This window comes from Taudactylus pleione, unplaced genomic scaffold (genome assembly GCF_031769625.1).
Source record: "Taudactylus pleione unplaced genomic scaffold, aTauple2 ptg000040l, whole genome shotgun sequence".
NCBI classification, from domain to species: domain Eukaryota; kingdom Metazoa; phylum Chordata; class Amphibia; order Anura; family Myobatrachidae; genus Taudactylus; species Taudactylus pleione.
In genome coordinates, this window is record NW_028284442.1 from 21,456,574 (window position 1) to 21,477,278 (window position 20,705).

At 49.5% G+C, this 20,705-nt stretch overlaps 1 protein-coding gene across 1 annotated transcript in view; it reads left to right on the top strand.

Moving 5' to 3' along the window:
- The first annotated feature begins 833 nt into the window (after positions 1-833).
- The window catches only part of LOC148538416 (3 beta-hydroxysteroid dehydrogenase type 7-like), a 79,719-nt gene continuing 59,847 nt past the window's right edge, over positions 834-20,705 (top strand). Inside the window, exons 1-3 of the mRNA XM_088455530.1 lie at positions 834-981; positions 3,179-3,334; positions 8,357-8,465. Of these exons, the coding sequence (XP_088311656.1) occupies positions 834-981; positions 3,179-3,334; positions 8,357-8,465 (413 nt within the window). The remainder of the gene's footprint in view (positions 982-3,178; positions 3,335-8,356; positions 8,466-20,705) is intronic.

The following is a 20,705-nucleotide window of genomic DNA, read 5'->3' on the forward strand; positions in this document are numbered from 1 at the left end:
TTTGGTTTTGGATTTGAAAAATCCACCCTCAAGTGTTTTGGTTCGGGATCTTATTTATTAAAAAATTGAAAAACAGGTAAAATCATGTCATTTGGACCCGTTTAACACCAATAACATTCATTTACAGTCATTTGCAGTCAAGTTTGACCACCTGACAGCGCACAATATTGTTTTCACCAATACTGGCCAAAGGGCCTGATTCAGAGATGGACGGAATTGCAGAGCTGCACATAAGGGATTTGATCTGCCGGATGTGGGTCCGGCGGTATTTCATACTGATCCCAAAAGGATGCCCACCTTACCTTACACACATACATAATCTTTAGCAAGACTGGAAAACCATCGCAGCCTCATGCACACTTGCACAAGCTCTGACCTTACTCAGGAATTGCTAGCCTCATCGCACGTACTGAGTGCTCGAGCTGCGTATGGAATCACAGTGCCTAATTTATGCATGCCCCTGCAACAGTGTTCGAACAAACTGGCACGCCTGCACTCTCCCATCACCACCCCCAAACGGCACTTCATGTCAATCACTCTGTGATGGGTCTGCGTAGTCTCTGCGATCACAGTCCCAATCGCAATGGCTAGTTCGCGCACTGCGATGCTTACGTATGCACAGATCACAACAATCGGACAATTGCGTGCGTAATCCGTAATGAATCAGGCCCAATGTGCCATAATCACACTGTGACAAAACCCTTTATGGAAACTTTCAGAAAGTAACTAACAGGTCCCGTGTCTTCTTTAAGGAATGTTATCTCACTACATTGGCTTAATTTATTGTGTTATTTTGTCTCTGTCTTTCCATAGTTCCCACACATTTTATTAATATGGCAAAGAATCTGGTGTACCTGGTCACAGGTGGATGCGGTTTAATTGGGGAACATATAGTGCAGCTTTTGGTGAAAGAAAATTATGTGAAGGAGGTGATCATTTTTGACATCAGTGAAAACGAATCCATGAAACATTGGAGCACAGGTAAACAGTGGTGGCTCCTAACCTCCTGAGTAAGGGGCGCTGCCTTTGCTGCAGTACAGAGCCAGTCCTGGTGCCAGCACAATGGATCTGACAAGCACCAGGACTGGCGCATGCACACAAGCAGCAGTGGGACTTAGCACATGCGCATAAACACTGGCTTATAGGCACTGCATTTGACCCTAGAAGAAGAGTAGTGCTGTCGGAAAGGCAGAGGAGTGGCTTTCTATTGGAAGAACTCTCTCTGATAATCGCAGCACGGACTGGGAGTCCCAGGGGAGAAAACACCGCCCCCTAGAACTGCATGTCCTGTGTGTGATTAGCAGGGAGCGCTTCCAATGGGAACCAACTGCCAGTGAAGCCAGAGCAGGGATTTACTAGCTCACTGAGGGTTGTGGATTTTACTGGGGGTTCTAGTACTGCCAGGGGCGCCGAGATGGGGGGAGCGGGCGGGGGCCCCTTCCTGAGGGGCCCGGCAGGGGCCCGGGTCCGACGCCGCCCCCCCCTCCCTCACAGCAGCCCAGCACACAGCGTGTGCTGAGCTGCAGTTGGAGACTGCTCGTGGCTGCTGAGCAGCAGCCACAGCAGCCTCCTATGCCTGTGCGGGGGAGCGATCACACTGATCGCGCCCCCGCTGGCTTTGCGCCGGGCTGAGGGGGCTCAGAGTGCCCCGCTTCGCGGCGCTGCAAATCTTTTTTATTTTATTTTTTTTCGCCAAGGGAGCGTGGCCACGCCTCCCAAGATTAGGCCACACCCCTATTACCGGGGCCCGCCTTGGCTCTTGGCGGCCCTGAGTACTGCTGGCAAATATGTAAGTAGCTGCCAAAAGTAAACAAATGGCAGACTACAGTATAAACCAGAAGCATAATATTATTATGGATTATAATCATCAGTTTCTTGTATACAAATTATATTTCCTTTATCTGCACCTTTTTGACAGTCACTATTTTTGGAGCTGATGCAGAGAAGGTGGAAATCTTGTATCTGTTCTTCATACCTGATATCATATTCTGCCATTCTCCATTCCTTTCCTGTGTAGTTGTTCCACTTCATTCACTCCACCAATAGTCATCCTGGCACCTACATTAAATCAAAATAAAAAAATTATTAATACAACAAAGTTTTCCTTTATAGACAAATTGCATACAGTGACATGAAAACAGAAAGTAGTGGTGTATTTCATGTCATAACCTCTATCATTTAAATGATTATTATTATTATCTTAAGATACGTGAAATTCAAAATAGGGCTGAATGTTGAATATGTCTGCTTTAAGATAGGTTTAATGTGCATCAGCATACGCAATAAGCTTATCATGAAACGGCCACGGGAAAGAGCTGCCGCACATCATCAACTTGATGATAATGACTAAATAAAAAGGAAAAAAAATCTTCTTAATTGAAAAACCTGTATCTCTCATTGCCTAGGTCCCTACAGATGTAAGGGGACAAATAGTAAGAGGTCTACCGCAATAAACACAGACAGCACCATGCTATGACACACACTGTGTGGCCCTATTGTCATAGTGGGACACAGACGCAACTTGTTTAGTGCAGGGCTGAATACCATAGGGGAATCAGTTCCGCAAAGAAATTGGAGATTGGTCAGTTGCAGCTAGAGAACACATGTAGAGTCTCATTGAACTTCCTTGTATCAATGAGTTTCCATGATACATTTTATACTCATTGATACAATGAAGTTCATGATCTTTGCTCCGGGGGTGGAGTAGCCACAAGAAGAACGCCTGCTATTTATTAAGCATATCTGCAGATGCAACCACCTCTAATTGGTTTGCAATAACAGTGTGTTACTGTATTCTGCCTATGCACAACATTTCCTTCCCACTTTCTGGTTCTCCAGGTGTAAGGAGACTTATGTCAGGGTTTATGAAAATACCTTAATACAGATGTATGGGTCCACATAATTGCTGCTTTTACTCCAAAAAGATGGACTTTCATCCAACTGTGAATGAGCCCAATAGTCTATGCTGTGCTGAAAGGAATACCACATGGGAGGGTTAGGTTGTGTATTCAAAGTCCAAAATTGGGACTAAGCCGGTCACACACCTTAGTCCCCTGCTCTGCCCTAACCCCACTTTGTTAGCTCTACCCTATAAGTACCACCAATAGGGACTGTTAATGTGTACGGTATAGGGGCAACACTGGCAAACATGCTCATTTTCTTTCTTTTGTATCTTTAGCTTCTACCACTATAACTTTTATTAAAGGAGATATCACCAGTTTTAACCAGATTCTGGCAGCTGTCAAAGGCGTCCATGTTGTCATACACACTGCTGCCCTTGTGGACTATTTGGACATATTTCCTTTAAAGAAACTGGAAGCTATAAATGTTGGAGGTGAGTTTAAAGGGAAACTAATACTATTTATATGTATGCTTTATATTCTCATTCGTTACCTGCAGATATTCCCCTGAACCCTTACTGCTGGCAGTATAATATGCTAATAAGATAAGTACATGACTCCTCTTATCGGCTTCCCTCAAACATTAGGTTTCAAATTTCTTCACATAACATAAAAAGAGATGAGTGAGTGGGAAGGGGGAGCTCTAAGGGATAAGACTATAAGTGTTTTTGGACTGAGGATAGGGACAGGTCAGGACTAGGTCCTGGTACTTTTATTGCTGCCAAGCATAGGTGTAACTAGGGTTGATGGCAAATAAGAAAATGGCACCCCTGAGGAACACACATTAGGGAAGTGTGGGAGCAACTCAGAACATCAATATGATAGCCATGAATTCCATGTGCTCACACACTGTTGTGAAATGGAAAGTTTAAGGAATGTCCGGTGGTCTGTGGGCTGCCTGGGGCCCCATAAACTTTAGGGATTGTGTGATTTGAGTGAAATTGAGTTTAAATATTTTTTTAACAATCTTGTTACCACTTGAGACTCTAATATTAGGCCACTTAAAAATAAAACTATCTGCTTTTATAATTCTGTCACCCACTTCAAAAGGGAGAAGTAGAAGATGGGGCAGAAGTGTGGGGTAAGTGGACAGATGGGAGAAAAAGGAGGGGGAACAGATGGAAAGGGGAGACAATACACATACAGTTTAGTGACAGAACAAATAAAGTAAATGTGCTATTCTGGGTATTGGTGTGGGCCCAGATAAGTTAGGTCATAGTACCTTGCAGTAGAGTCAGCAGCTCCAGTGGATCTTCCCTTTTCTCTCTTTAGCAGCAACTCCACAAGCTTGTCCTTCTCAGGCTGTAGCAGAGAGGCTAGACCTACACGTAGGAAAATGAGTTAAAGTGACAACCTAGCATTAAAGGGGAGTAAAAGGACAATCAATACCGGAGAAATGAGATGGCAAAACTATGCATTAATTCCCTTATAATTATTTCCCTTATCAATATTGTAATGAGTAACCAACAAACTATGGGCCTGATTCAGAGCCGGACGCAATAAGCGCTCGCTCGTCCAGAAAATAGGGGTGGCTATTCAAATGAACCGTTCGCTGTTTGCGGTCTGTTCACGCCTGTAGGTCTGAACGAGTGAACAAAACTTGCGGTCGTTTTTTGGGAAACTACGCCCCCTGGCCGCTCGCATCCTACGTCATGTCCGCTATTTATTAGATTAATCGAGTACATCGAACAGGGTATGAACTGCTCGCTATTCTTGTGGTTGGTTTTTGCTACCTCAATTTTGCGTGCAGTTCTGGCTAAAAAATAACCCAGTGACGTGGTCAATGACGCTGCTGTATTAATTATGCACACCCATAAAACGCCCGTTTTGACCTTTAAGCATGCCTGCGATCGGATCTCCACTCCCCGCTTTCAAGCACCTTCCCCTGTTACCACCCACATACGCCTCATCCTGTCACTCAAATTAGCAGGCATTCGCTATTTTGCGAGCACATGAATTTCGGCCGCACTGACTGCTTCGCGCATGCGTATAACGATCCGTACGCATGCGCAGTTGGGCAAACATCGCTCGGAGCGAACGAGCTGCCGCTTACGAGTTGCTCTGAATCAGGCCCTGAGTTTCTCTCTCCATTAAACACACTGTTAACTTTAGATGCTGCAGCACCTCTTGGCTATTACTAAATACAAAATGCAATTGTTCAATTACTTCAACATGTTATACTCTGAATTTGATTAGGGTCATTCACATAAGCACTTATAATAAAATAGCAAAATATATTATCACACAACAGACTATAAATACCCCACAATGATCAGTCATTTACTTGTATATGAACACAGAATTCTCTCTTATTTAGGTGGTCATTGTCCTGTTACATACATGTATTTAAATATCAATAGGGAATCCACAATAGACATTGTTAGGTAAAGTTATCATCTAATGCTTGATCATCCTTGATTCAGAGAAAACAACAGATACAGCTCTCCAGTAATAATGTATATACTGTAAAGCACATTCTTTATTAGCACAATTATTTTCATCTCTTGGTAATAATTATATCAGTCCTTAGTGCACTTGTCTTTATAAAAGTCTTTCTCTTCACAGATTAGCAAACTCAGGTCTGATTCAGCACGGATCGCTATTGCGATCGCAGCTGCGATTATGCACGCAGTTCTGCTGCAAAAACATTGTTTGCAACCGCTCAGCCAGCATAGAGACGCCTACTACCGCTTTCTTACATCATTAAGACCTCGCAGTCCTGCATTTACATTAGTAACATCAGACTCTAACGCAGAATTACAGCAGCTCTGAACTGTCTCAGAAATTGCAAGTCTCGTCGCACGCAATGAGTACTCAATCTGCGTATGCCGTCGCAGTGGCTAATTTATGCACGCCCATGCAACAGTGTTCAAAAGGACAGGCACGCCTGCGTTTCACCGACCACTCCCCCGTCACCAATCCCAAACGCTGATGTCCCGTCACTCACTCTGTGATGGCTTTCTATCTGTGTGCGTGATCACAGTACGATCACAATGCTGTCCTGCGCACGGGCACTGCGGTGCATACGCATGTGCAGTATGCACCATCGGCTGATCTGCGTACGCGGTTGCAATTGCGATCTGTGATAAATCAGTCCCTCAGTCATTTGGCTTCAGCATAACTCAGGGCCTGATTCAGAGCCGGACGCTCTGACCAGAGCGCTCGCTCTGAATTAGGGTCCTCCTACTTAAAATTGGAGCGGCCTCCTGGCCGCTCGCATAGCTGTGGGTTACCACCCACAGCTTATGTGAGCGACCAAAAAGATGGTCGCAATGGTCAAGACTATCGCGACCATCGGGCTTGCGACGAGACCCTGCGGTAGGGTCTCGCTGCCGCAAGCCCAGGAGTGCTTTTGGCTCTGATAGTGATGTCAGTGGGGCCGGCCCCAGACGGTAGGCGTTCCCATGGGAACGCCTCCGTCTGGGCAGCAACGCCCCTGGCACGCCCACCAAATGGGGCGTGCTGTCACTCACCATCGACAGCACGCCCCCTTTGGTGAGAGACCCATAACGACGGGTTGGCCGTCACTATGCGGGTCTCGCGCATGCGCACGACGGAGCTCCCTCTGTCGTGCGCATGCACACTAGGGCACCATCGACCTGCTTGCGAGCACTCAGCGCTCGCGAGCGGGTCTGAATCAGGCCCTCAGTCAGCACATGTATCACACTGTCAGCATATGTATCACTTTTAGATTGTATCTCACTTACAATAAAGCCGTCTCCCTTGCTCAGCCCAACTCACTGTCAGCCTCTATGGATCCTGCTGCAGTCCCCAACACTCTATTCAGTGGGTACTCGGTGGCCCTGGCACTTGGCACCACTTCAACATCATCACTTACCCAGTCCTCTCATTCAGACCTGCGGCACCTCAGCCCACTTTCAAGCTCCGATCCTCTGCATATGTCAATCTCCACTGTGTATTTTCAACTACAAAGTCTCTTACCTTTTACCGGCATGTCTCTCCTACGCTCCATAGTGTCACCAGTGTAAGCATCCAGCACTACAACGTCCATAGGATTTTATGCCAGGGATATCACATGAAGATGGTGACAGACCCAGAGGGGCAGCAGAGACATAGACAGAAAATGGGACAAATATGAGGGGGTGATGTAATGAGACGGGGGGCAGTGAAAGTGTGGAGGAAACCCTACTTACATTGAAGTTCTGAAATAAAGCCTAGTTCGGGACTCTGTAAAGGAAGCCATGCGGAGGAGAATGGAGGGGAAGTGGTGAAGGTGGAGGCTCTGCACAGGTGCACACCAGGTAGTGCAGCCTGTGTAAATACAGAATTGGATGTACTTAGCTATGATCTTTGTGAAGTGCTCCCCATGCCAGATAACTGACACTGTTGGATTCTATAAAAAGTTTATCAGCTGCACCCTGCCAAAGCGTGACCGTGCTGTTATTCTCATAGCCAGGACTTTTGTACTCATTTCCAGGAATGGTGTTCCCATTTACCTCTGTGAGTATGCTCCACATTCATTTGCCCACTCAGGGAAGGAGAGGGCAGAGGATTTTTAAATCTACATTGCAACAACAGTCATCATCATAAAAATGACGATCATGACTAGTGTATCACCATATCATCATGCTATACTCACATTTGCACATTTACTTGCATATACTCTATGTTTGAGTAAAATACACTAATTTTGCAGCCCTAGGTTTATACTTACAAAGATAATACATGAGGAGGAAAAACAACAGCAAAACACAATAACTTATAAGCATTCACCCAACCCATCTTCCACTTACATTAGTTTCCCAGTGGGAGAGATGGCTGTCGGGATGGAGACACCTAGCAGGACAGAGATTTTCTGAAGGAAAATACATTTTATTGGGCTGGTCAACTAACTGATATGTGTATTTATGTATATTATGTATATTATGTATTTATGTATATTGGGCTTGATTCAGATACACGCGCAAATGCCATCGCAGCTACGATATCCCACGGATCACAATTGTGAAAATCTGGTAATGACTCACCCGCCGTCCAGTGTTTAGAGACACACACAGACAGCATCTCACATCCGCCGCTCATGCACAAAACCAAAACCATCGAAAACATTGAACGCAGATCTAGTGCCATCAGCCTTCTGAGTAAGTATAAGTTGCAGCAGGCATATCGGGTCTCCAGACACACAGAGGGTTCTCCTGCTGCGAGCAAGGACACAGTGGCTAATTTATGCACACCCTGAAAACAGTGTTTAATGGTCCGACATGCCAGCAATTATCTAACAACCCCCGTTACCTCCCCCAAACGCTGACCACCTGTCACTCATTGTGCGAGTAAGTACTCTGTGTGTGTGTGTGTGATTGCAAAACAATCACAGCTTTCACTCCTGCACAATAACTAACAATCGCTCAAAGTGGAAATATCAGAATGCGTGCGGACCTGAATCAGGCCCATTGCCATCAAAACCAAGCTTAAATAATATTATGTTTTCTGCATAGGGACAGAAAATGTTCTTAAAGCCTGTCTGGCCATGGGGGTCCCCTACCTGCTCTACACAAGCTCAATAGCAGCTATTGGACCAAATACAAATTCAGATCCTATGGTGAGGTAAGAGTTAAAGCTGCATCCTTGTTAGCGTTCATTTCAAATGACAAATGCTTTTATGTAAAATTTCTGTTAAATGCACTTGTTTTTTTCCCTTTCAATTTACTGTTTTTCTTTTTCTTGTTCTTTAACAACCATCTATTCCTGTGAAAGGTGGATGAACCGCGCTCAATGGTGTTTCTGCAGGGAGAGGAGGGGGGGGTGGAGGTGGAGGAGACTAGGGGGAAAGTCGTCTGGGTATGGTTATGTCCATGTATCTGAAGTGCTGGGGGTGGGGAGTGTGAGAGTGCTGCACCTAAGGTAGGAGTACCTGTTCCTACCTGAGATTAGGACTGGTAAAGGTTTGCTAAGGTGCGCTCTCTATTGGTGTGGGAATGTGTGGTGTTGGTATGTGTGCAGTGTAATGTGTAACAGGGAGACTGAGGCAGTGGTGTTGGGTCAATAACTTTATTAGTAGGCACAATGCTGCTATGACAATCGACCCAGGGGTGGGTGGGGTGGAACAGGATGGTAGCACAGGGGGGAAGGTGGGTGGACCCTTTTAGGGGGCTCCTTACCGTGCGGTTCTGGAACAGCACGTTGTCACTGCTGGACCTTTGGTCGACAGTCTTATGACCCGGCAAAAGTGTGGTGGAAGTCTTTGGGGGTATGAGTGGGTGGCGGCGTCCCGCACTGGTTTAACTTACCTGCAGGTAGGATGCCTGGGTTGGCGTTGCGATATGGGAGGGTGGTGGTGATGATAGGCAGTCTCTTAGTGTGGCTCTGGTTGCCTGATGTCTGTGCTTGCTGACCGCTTCTGGGTGACTCCGGCTCCTGGTGTGGAGCTAGCCGTGGGTGCAATGCTTCTGGCACTCCGCGGTGTAGGCGGTCAGACTGATGGTGTTTGGACCGGTGGTGCAGCCGGACCCAGACTGGGTCTGTGGATCGGGAGGCTGGTGGCTGTCGCGAGATGTCGGCGGTGCGGTAGGGTGCCTGCGTGCCGTGGGTAGCCTCTGTGTGCCGCGTGGGATGGCGGGACGGCCGGAAGGGATGTGTGTCCAAGGTGGGGGTGCCGCTCACTGATGGTGCTGGCGGGTCCTTGGAACACTATGTGTGGTTACCGGAAGTGGGCGCAAGCCTGCGGGATGGAGGCCGGGAGTGCTGGGGTCACAAGGTGGGGATGCCGCTCGCCGGAGGTGCTGGCGGCTCCTTGTACCAGGCAGATTCTGGTGCCGGCTGGGCGGAGGTGCGTGCAGGCACAGGGGCGGAGGGCTCCGGATCGGGGATCTGGTGGTGGCGGATCTGGTCTTGATTAGGGCTGTGTAGAGGTGGCTGGGGATGGTGTTTGTCTCCAACACATTTCGGCTATGCCTTAATCATGAAGATTACTGATGTGAGGTTTGGTTCTGTATTTTGAACTCGTGGGTGGGCGTGTGTGGCGTGATAGCCAATGGGAATCAGATACGTGTTTGTGAAGCGAGTGTGGGAGTGGTTGGGCGGGATGGTGTCTGTGTAGGGAGGCCGGGTGGGGCTGTGAGGTGGACAGCCAATGGATAGTGGGCCTGATTCAGACCCGCTCGCGACCGCTGAGCGCTCGCAAGTGGGTCGATGTTGGCCCATTGCGCATGCGCACGACGGACCTGGGTCCATCGTGCGCATGCGCGAGACCCGAATAACGACGGCCAAGCCGTCGTTATGGGTCTCGCACCAAAGGGGGCATGCTGTCGATGTTGATTGACAGCACGCCCCCTTTGGTGGGCGTGCCGGGGGCGTGGCTGCCCAGACGGAGGCGTTCCCATGGGAACGCCTACCATCTGGGGCCGGCCCCACTGACATCACTAGTGATGTCAGTGGGAGTGCTTTTGGCTCTCATAGAGCCAAAAGCACTCCTGGGCTTGCGGCAGTGAGACCCTACCGCAGGGTCTTGTTGCAAGCCCGATGGTCGCAATGGTCTTGACCATCGTGACCATCATTTTGGCCACTTGCTGTAGCTGTGGGTGGTCACCCACAGCTATGTGAGCGGCTAGGAGGCCGCTCCAAAAAGGAGCAGGGACGGCCCTGATTCAGAGCGAGCGCTCTGTCAGAGCGTCCGGCTCTGAATCAGGGCCAGTGTGCAGGGAGTGGCCAGACGGGGAAACGATTGACTGGTGTGAAAAAGGCTGGGGACCATAAGAGTGAGTTAGAAAGGTGACTAAAGAAATGGATGGGGTTGGGGGGGATGAGCGGGCAGCATGGAGGGGTTGTAGGGAGTGTGTTATAGGTTGTGTGCGGAGGTGGGCGTAGTAGGGGATGTGGTGTGTAACGTGTCTCCGCAGTGGATGCCTGGAACCGTGACATAATGTCAAACACTTACTGGGTGGTGACAGATTGGGAAATTGCGTGTAACTGTGATGTGGGTAGGATATGATATGTGGAGTGGTGCAAGTCGTTGTGTGTTGTGAGGGGACAGGGTCCTGGCGGATAAGGGGCGATGGGGCTGGTGGGCGTGGGGGGGTTGATGTGCAGGTGGCGGTCATGTCTGTTGGGTCCGCGGACACCTGGTGTGTGCAAGCTAAGTGGGAGTGATAAGTTAAGCTGGTGTAGGTAGGTGCGTGGGGAAGGGGAAGCTGGGGGGGTTAATGTATGTGGGTGGGAGTTGGCTCTGGTGATGGGGGGAGCAGGGGGAAGTGTGTGTGGCGGGCAAGGGTGTGGGATGTTGGGATTGGAGCAGGTAGAGGTGGAGAGGTGTGATAAGAGATGGTGTAGGGTGGATAGGGCTGGGCTGGGTGGTCCGGGGATTATTTGGGTGTAGAGTCTGTGTGGGGTGGGTAGTAGGTGTTTGACGGGGTAATGTGGTGGGGGGGGCTGAGGCCGTGGTATTGGGGCTGCGTATTGTGTGACTGTAGGTGGCGAGGTTATGTGTTGTGTGGTACGTGTGTGTATGTATAGACTGGTTGTCATGGTGTTTGGCTGGCTAGTCGTGCTGTGGGTGTGGTTGATGCAGTGTGGGAGGGGGTTGTGGTGGGATGTTTCTGGGGTGGAGTGTGTAAATAATGGATGGCAGGAAGGAGTATTGGGTACGTGGTGAGGGGGTGGTTACTTGGTGATGACTGACTTGATCTGGTTTGTAGGTAATGCCCATCTGTGTGGAAGTAAAAGATGTGGTGGATTTAGTACTTCTGTAGTGTAGGCATATGCAGTTGGAGCATGTCCCGCAGTGGTAAAAAACCCCTTTGATATTGCTTCTGTCTATTGTGGTTTATGTGCTTGTTGGTGGGGGGATATGATTGACGACTAACTTGTTGTGTATATTCGGTGCTTTCCTGTAAATGACCTTTGGCCGGCAATAGGTCTGAGAGTAATTCGTCCTTTTGTAGTAGGTGCCAGTGCTTGTTTACTATCCATCAGACACAGAAAACTACGAGAACCTTGCCAGACACTCACTGGAACAGGGTTGGGTCAATACACACAGAGGATCAACACACATCACCCCCACACCAACAGTCCAACAACATAACACTGCATCTACCACAAGACACGCACCTTTAGATACCAACACCACACCAATCAACCGAGAGGACGAATGGGCACTCCATTTTTTAGAATTGGAGGCAGGCAGCCGCACCTGCCCACCATCAACACAAATCAGCACAACACGACTAAAAAGAAAACTAGACCAACGAGACGAGGATATAGAGGAGGACAGACAACCAAACCCAAACCCCCCCCGTCTCACACACCACCCCTGTTAACACCAAAGGTATCTTCAATTTAAGCAGACACACGCTTCAGAGAGCGACATGACACTTCTCAACAAAGGCCTCAAATTCGCCCCCCATAACAAACTTAATAAATTCAAAACCTACTTAGACCTTAATAGATTTGTCCGCAAACTCACCCTAAAGAAATTCTTCATAGGCAACCCCCTCACACATTAAACCACGCCAGACCATTTCAAACACACCACATTGAAACCACCGTCCAAATTCTTCCCGAGCCATCTAAAGGGACATCTAATACACACCTTTGAGCACTTAGTGATGGAAGACATCAACAAACTCAACACCCCCATCAAACACCTCAATAACAACCTCACCACAAAAGAGCTAGCCTCACTCAACACTCTGAAACACAACCGTGACCTCATCATCAAACCCATGCCGCAAACAATACGTAGGAAGAACTACCAGACCACTGCAAACCAGGATTAAAGAACATCTCAGAAACATCACCAACAAGTCTGACAGCTACAACATACCAATACATTTCCTCGAACATCACCAAAACAGCACCGCAGATCTCCAATTCATAGGGATCAGACACATGCAGAAAAATTGGAGAGGGGGGGACCACACGAGAATCCTTAATAAGGAAGAACTCAAATGGATAGTCACACTCCAGACCCTCACACCAAAGGGTTTGAACATTGATAACCAGATCAAGTCAGTCATCACCAAGTAACCACCCCCTCACCACGTACCGAATACTCCTTCCTGCCATCCATTATTTACACACTCCACCCCAGAAACATCCCACCACAACCCTCTCCCACACTGCATCAACCACACCCACAGCACGACTAGCCAGCCAAACACCATGACAACCAGTCTATACATACACACACGTACCACACAACACATAACCTCGCCACCTACAGTCTCACAATATGCAGCCCCAATACCACGCCCTCAGCCCCCCCCACCACCCCGCCACATTACCCCGTCAAACACCTACTGCCCACCTCATACAGACTCTACACCCAAATAATCCCCGGACCACCCAGCCAAGCCCTATCCACCCTACACCATCTCTTATCAAACCTCTCCACCTCTACCTGCTCCAATCCCCACATCCCACAACCTTGCCTGCCACACACACTTCCCCCTGCTCCCCCCATCACCAGAGCCAACTCCCACCCACATACATTAACCCCCCAGCTTCCCCTTCCCCACACCAGCTTACCTACACCAGCTTACCTTATCACTCCCACTTAGCTTGCACACACCAGGTGTCCGCGGACCCAACAGACACGGCCGCCACCTGCACATCAACCCCCCCACGCCCACCAGCCCCATCGCCCCTTATCCGCCAGGACCCTGTCCCCTCACAACACACAACGACTTGCACCACACCACATATCCTACCCACGCCACAGTTACACGCAATTTCCCAATCTATCACCACCCAGTAAGTGTTTGACATTACGTCACGCTTCCAGGCATCCACTGCGGAGACACGTTACACACCACATCCCCTACTACGCCCACCTCCGCACACAACCTATAACACACTCCCTACAACCCCTCCATGCTGCCCGCTCATCCCCCCCAACCCCATCCATTTCCTTAGTCACCTTTCTAACTCACTCTTATGGTCCCCAGCCTTTTTCACACCAGTCAATCGTTTCCCCGTCTAGCCACTCCCCGTACACTATCATTGGCTGTCCACCTCACAGCCCCACCCAGCCTCCCTACACAGACACCATCCCACCCAACCACTCCCACACTCGCTTCTCAAACACGTATCTGAGTCCCATTTTCTATCACGCCACACACGCCCACCCACCCACGAGTTCAAAAGACAGAACAAAACCTCACATCAGTAATCTCCATGATTAAGTCATAGCCGAAATGCATTGGAGACAAACACATCCCCAGCCACCGCTACACAGCCCTCATCAAGACCGGATCCGCCACCACCAGATCCCCGATCCGGAGCCCTCCGCCCGCATGCCTGCACACACCTCCGCCCAACCGGCACCAGAGTCTGCCTGGTACAAGGAGCCGCCAGCAGCTCCGGCGAGCGGCATCCCCACCTTGTGACCCCAGCACTCCCGGCCTCCATCCCGCGTGCTTGCACCCACTTCCAGTGATCACACATTGTGTTCCAAGGAGCCGCCAGCACCATCAGTGAGCGGCACCCCCACCTTGGACACACATCCTTTCCGGCCGACCTGCCATCCCACGTGGCACACAGAGGCTACCCATGGCACGCAGGCACCCTACCGCGCTGCCGACAGCCCCCGACAGCCACCTGATCCACAGACCCAGTCTGGGTCCGGCTGCACCATCGGTCCAAACACCATCAGTCTGACCGCCTACACCGCAGAGTGCCAGAAGCATTGCACCCATGGCTAGCTCCACACCAGGAGCCGGAGTCACCCAGAAGCGGTCAGCAAGCACAGACATCAGGCGACCAGAGCCACACTAAGAGACTGCCTATCATCACCACCACCCTCCCATATCGCAACGCCAACCCAGGCATCCTGCCGGCAGGTAAGTTGCACCAGTGCAGGACGCCGCCACCCACTCATACCCCCAGAGACTTCCACCACACTTTTACCGGGTCATAAGACTGTCGACCAAAGGTCCAGCAGGGACAACGTGCTGTTCCAGAACCGCACGGTAAGGAGCCCCCTAAAAGGCTCCACCCACCTTCCTCCCCGTGCTACCATCCTGTTACACCCCACCCACCCCTGGGTTGATTGTCATAGCAGCATTGTGCCTACTAATAAAGCTATTGACCCAACACCACTGCCTCAGTCTCTCTGTTACACATTACACTGCACACATACCAACACCACACATTCCCACACCAATAGAGAGCGCACCTTAACAAACTTTTACCAACCATCTATTCCTATCTTTGTTGTAATAAAAATGTAGCAGTGCTGGAGGGATTGGGGTCTGCAGGCACTAAGTACTTATTTGAGGACTATTCCCTATGGCAGCACCAACTGTAAATGTCCTTGTGCATACTGTGGGCCTCATTCAGAGGTGGATGCAGTGTTGATGTCGCACGCAGTTGGCCGATGTTTTAAGTCTGCGCTTGTATCTGTGTCGAACTGTGCATGCGTCCCCATGGTTACCACAGGGAGATGTAGAACAAATTTAGATGCAAGGGGGTATATTTTCTAAAGGGCGGATTTTTAGAAGTGGAGTTGTTGCCCATAGCAACCAAAGAGTGTGGATTTTAGTGGTGCACGATCCCAGTCACCTCCTAGGAATGCTCATGACTTTCCTCAGCTAGATGGGTTTTCACGATTGCAAGAGAACGTCTCAATGTGCAAAAATCATCCACTGCACTAGCAGGGGCGCCGAGAGGGGGGGGGACCAGGTACTAATTACCCGGGCCTGCTGGAGGAGCCCGGGTCTGGTGCTGCCCCCTCCCTCTTACCTCACAGCAGCCCAGCACACGCTGTGTGTGCTAGGCTGTAGTGGGAGACTGCTCGTGGCTGCTGAGCAGCAGCTGCAGCAGTCTCCTATACCTGTGGGGGGGGTTGATCACATGGATCATGCCCCCCCCTGGCTTTGCGCCAGGCTGAGGGGCTCACAGTGTCCCCCTCCCCATGCGCCACTGCAAAAGTAATTTTTTATTTATTTTTATCATAAGAGGGCGTAGCCACGCCTCCCTCAGTTAGGCCATGCCCCCTTTACCCAGGCCCCGCTGCGGCTCTCAGCGCACCTGTGCATTAGTATAACGTTACAGACATGGCTGTGGAAAAAGAACCAGACTCAGTGTCCATCTTTGAAACAGCCCCTGTATGTCCTAGGCAAGTTGCCCGGAACCCCCTCATCCCTGACTAGTGGCTTAATCATGACCAAAATATCAGTAGTATATAATACAATTTTACTGGAGTTGTGGCCACAACATGAAGTATAAGGAACAGAAAGGAGTAGCTGCACATGCCCTTTGGCACCGGCTTATCCTGCCAAGTCTGCTGTGTATGTGATCGTTCAATCAGTGCACTGGACCAGAGAGCAGCTGCCAGCAAAAAGAGACAGGCACCTAAATGTAAGGTGATATAGTGTGCCTGATTCAGAGGTTGATGCAGTGTTTATGTTTGCTCATTTGCGTGATTATTTGCTACTGCATATACGCGAAAAGTGTATTAATCACTTGTCAAGAGGTTACTGCATGTAAATAGCAGTAATATGTCTAAACCAAAAACACCCGACAACAGAATGAATTTACTTGCCATCAAATCTCTTATCATTCCAGGAAATGTGAATTTACAAATACAGTGAACAATGGGCCTGATTCTGAGTCTCATGCAGAAGTGCACACAGCTGCGTCTATTGGCAATTCATGCAAATGCTACTACAATGTCTTTCTCTTGTGTACATCCATGCGTCCGAATGTGCAAGGACTGTGCCCACTGCCAGCGCCTGTAGACACTGAAATACCAATTGGTGCGTCTTTAAATGCATTATAGGCCGCACCATCAAAACTTGCATCAACCTTATGGCAGCTGCAGTTTCTCTGTTCAAGTATAGCCTCCTGTGTGAGCAGTCAGCATCTGTGTACACATCCACTTTCACCAACAAGCTCCTTACACCCCCATAAGACGACCATCTCCGTGAGTGCACTAAGACACCTCCCAGTCACTGCCCAGGAATCAGAGCCGTAACTAAGGTAGTGCAACCAGTGCCATGGCACAGGGCACAGCAGGGCAGGGGGCGCTGTTTGGGCCTGTTAATTTTCCTGTTTATTATCATTCTCACTTGTAGCTTCCTCTTCTCCTGGCCTCCCCATCTCTTCCCTGGCCCTTCCCCATGAGGCCATGTCCCTTTTTACAGGTGTACTATCTTATGTCCCTATTTAAAACATATAGGGGGGCACCAATGCTATCTCTGGCACAGGGCACCAAAAAATCTAGTTACGGCTCTGCTAAGAATGCTCACTACAATTTCAATACACTCCTCCCTTGTGCACCTGAAATTACAATTGTGACTCTGCACGGACACAATCTGGACACATGTGCGGTGTGACTTAGACAATTGCACAGTAGCAAAAAAAATCGACTTTGTCCAACATCGGCAGTGCGTCCACCTCTGCATCTGGTCCCAATGGCTTTCAGCAGAAAGGCAAATATGGTGCTTTGTGTAAAATGTCACCCCAGTGGTGCTCATCTCTACTGGCAACGTGCAGGGAAAATAAACACAGTAACCACTGAGCATGCAAGATAAATCAGGAACGATCATACTACTGTTACTGAAACAGCTTACAAGCTAAAAAAAAAATGTTTAACTGTTTTTAAAATGAGGGCAAAAGTCATTTCACTGCAATAAAAAAAAAAATCAGCTCTTTACATCTATTTATATTACTGACCTCCTCCCCACTACAAGAGTTCAATGATCTCAGCTCATGACAAGATATTGTACATTCATTTGCTATCACTGGATTGTGCTTGGATTAGTTTGCCAATGTTATTGAACGCTGTGTCATTTTCTGTAGATATGTATTGTTTTGTTGGCGTATATTAAATATGAATTACTCTTATTACTTATCAGGGCAGATCCAATTAAGCGTTGAAGCCACCGTAACGGGTTCCAATGACTCGTTAGCTCACAAAAGACTGATTCTACATGCAGCCTATGGATGTGGGCAGAATTAGCCTCTCATTGTTGTCAGTTTAATTCCCCATAGTAATTTCAAACTTGCCTCCCGGAGGGAACGTAGGGGGGCAGATTTATATTATGTCAATATACCTGGTCCGTTATGTGTAATGACATGATACAGGTAGGGCTATGTTGAGGGGCAGGGTCATGTTGAGGGGCAGGGTCATGTTGCGGAGCAGGGTCATGTTGAGGGGCAGGGTCATGTTGAGGGGCAGGGTCATGTTGCGGGGCAGGGTCATGTTGAGGGGCAGGGTCATGTTGAGGGGCAGGGCCATGTTGAGGGGCAGGGTCATGTTGAGGGGCAGGGTCATGTTGCGGGGCAGGGCCATGTTGAGGGGCAGGTTCATGTTGCGGGGCAGGGCCATGTTGAGGGGCAGGGTCATGTTGAGGGGCAGGGCCATGTTGAGGGGCAGGGCCATGTTGCAGGGCAGGTTCATGTTGCGGGGCAGGGCCATGTTGCGGGGCAAGGCCATGTTGAGGGGCAGGGCCATGTTGCGGGGCAGGGCCATGTTGAGGGGCAGGGTCATGTTGAGGGGCAGGGCCATGTTGCGGGGCAGGTTCATGTTGCGGGGCAGGGCCATGTTGCGGGGCAGGGCCATGTTGAGGGGCAGGGTCATGTTGAGGGGCAGGGCCATGTTGAGGGGCAGGGCCATGTTGCGGGGCAGGGCCATGTTGCGGGGCAAGGCCATGTTGCGGGGCAAGGCCATGTTGAGGGGCAGGGCCATGTTGCGGGGCAAGGCCATGTTGAGGGGCAGGGTCATGTTGAGGGGCAGGGCCATGTTGTGGGGCAGGGCCATGTTGCGGGGCAAGGCCATGTTGAGGGGCAGGTTCATGTTGCGGGGCAGGGCCATGTTGCGGGGCAAGGCCATGTTGAGGGGCAGGTTCATGTTGCGGGGCAGGGTCATGTTGATAGAATTTTATATAAAAATAAAGTGCATTTCATTTAAAAAAAAAAAAACAAAAGTGAACCACGCACCAGCTCTCATAGTTGGACTGGTTACCTTATAGCATGGAGTTCACTGCAAATGCTGCAAGAAATATCCCCTGGGTGTTGTAATGAGCCCCAGTGCTAACAGAAGGAGGGGAAGAACCCTGCCAGGGAGGCAAAGCCATCTGAGATAAGCTGCTGTGAGGCATCACAGACGCTGTCCTGGCAAGAGAAATGTGATAAATAAATAACAAATTCTTATTGCCAGCATCAAGCACTTAATTCCCTCTGAATATCTGCCTAAAGCAGTAGTTCTCAAACTCCGTCCTCAGGACCCCACACAGGTCACATTTTTCCAGGTCACCCAGCAGGTGCACTGGTGTATTCATTACTCACTGACACATTTCAAAAGAACCACAGGTGGAGCTAATTATTTCACTTGTGATTCTGTGAGGAGACCTGGAAGCACTGTTTGGGGTCCTGAGGACTGAGGGCCTGATTCAGAGATGTACGCTAACCCAATGGTTAGCGCACATCTCCGATGTTTGGAGGACTGAACATGCGCAGCAGGTGTCCTCTGACTGGGAGCCGCCTTGCAGTCTGTCCCAGCTGCAGCCTGATTGACAGGCTGTGGCGTTTGGGAGACAGAGCGGGGGTGTCCCCTGGCAGGGTTCCCGGAAACGTGGGCGTGTTGCCGCCGCTTTCCTGGAGGGATGAGGCCATGGTCTGTGTGGATGCACACAGACTTCCTGGCCTCGCAGGGACCCGTCCAGGCTGCGGGAAGCTTTAGCTCCCGCAGCCTGGCCAATGGAACATTGACAACAATCACACCCATTGGTCACGATTATTTCGATGGTGAACGATGGTGACCCTAGGCTGCGACCAGGGTCACAACGCTGTGATCACGCAAATGCAGCAAGAAGGTGTGTGACACCTCCTTCGACATTCGCATTTCAAATGTCTGGAATTGCACAGCCGCTTGTGTGCGCCTGTGCAACTCTGTCCATCTCTGACTCTGGGCCTGATTCAGAGCCGCTCTGGGCCTGATTCGTTCCGAGCGATGTTTGCCCAACTGCTCATGCATACGGATCGTAATACGCATGCGCGAACTAGTCAGTGTGGCCGAAAATCGTTTGTTCGCTAAATAGCGAATGCCTGCTATTTTGAGTGACAGGAGGAGGCGTATGTGGGTGGTAACAGGGGAAGGTGCTTGAAAACGGGGAGTGAAGATCCGAACGCAGGCGTGCTTAAAGGTCAAAACGGGCGTTTTATGGGTGTGCATAATTAATACAGCAGCGTCATTGACCAGAACTGCTCGCAAGATTGTGGTAGGAAAAACCAACCACAAGAATAGCGAGCAGTTCATACGCTGGTCGATGTACTTGATTAATCTAATAAATAGCGGACATGACGTAGGATGCGAGCATCCAGGGGGCGTAGTTTTCCAAAAAACGACCGCAAGTTTTGTTTGCTCGTTCAGACGTAGAGGCGTGAACAGACCGCAAAGAGCGAACGGTTCATTTGAATAGCCACCCCTTTTTTCTGAGCGAGCGCAAATAGCGCCCGGCTCTGAATCAGGCCCTCATGCCCTGCGTTTGGGAACTTATGGACTATTGAAATGCAATCTACCTGGGAATTACACTGCTTGCAACTGGTACAAGCTGATACAAAATGCAGCTGCCAGCTGCTAACTATCTGGGGGGGGGGGGGGGTGAGCGGGGTTGGGGGGGGGGCTAGGTTGAACTGCGCACCCTAATTTTAAACATAATAAGAGGTGCTAACATGCCAAGACTTGGGGGTATATTTACGAAGGTGAGAGTTTTTAGAAATTGAGATGCATAATAGTATTAGCAACCAATCAGATTCAACTTAACATTTAATTAACACCTTCTAGAAGATAAAAGCAAGAATCTAATTGGTTGCTCTTGGCAACATCTTCACTTCTAAAAACTCTCA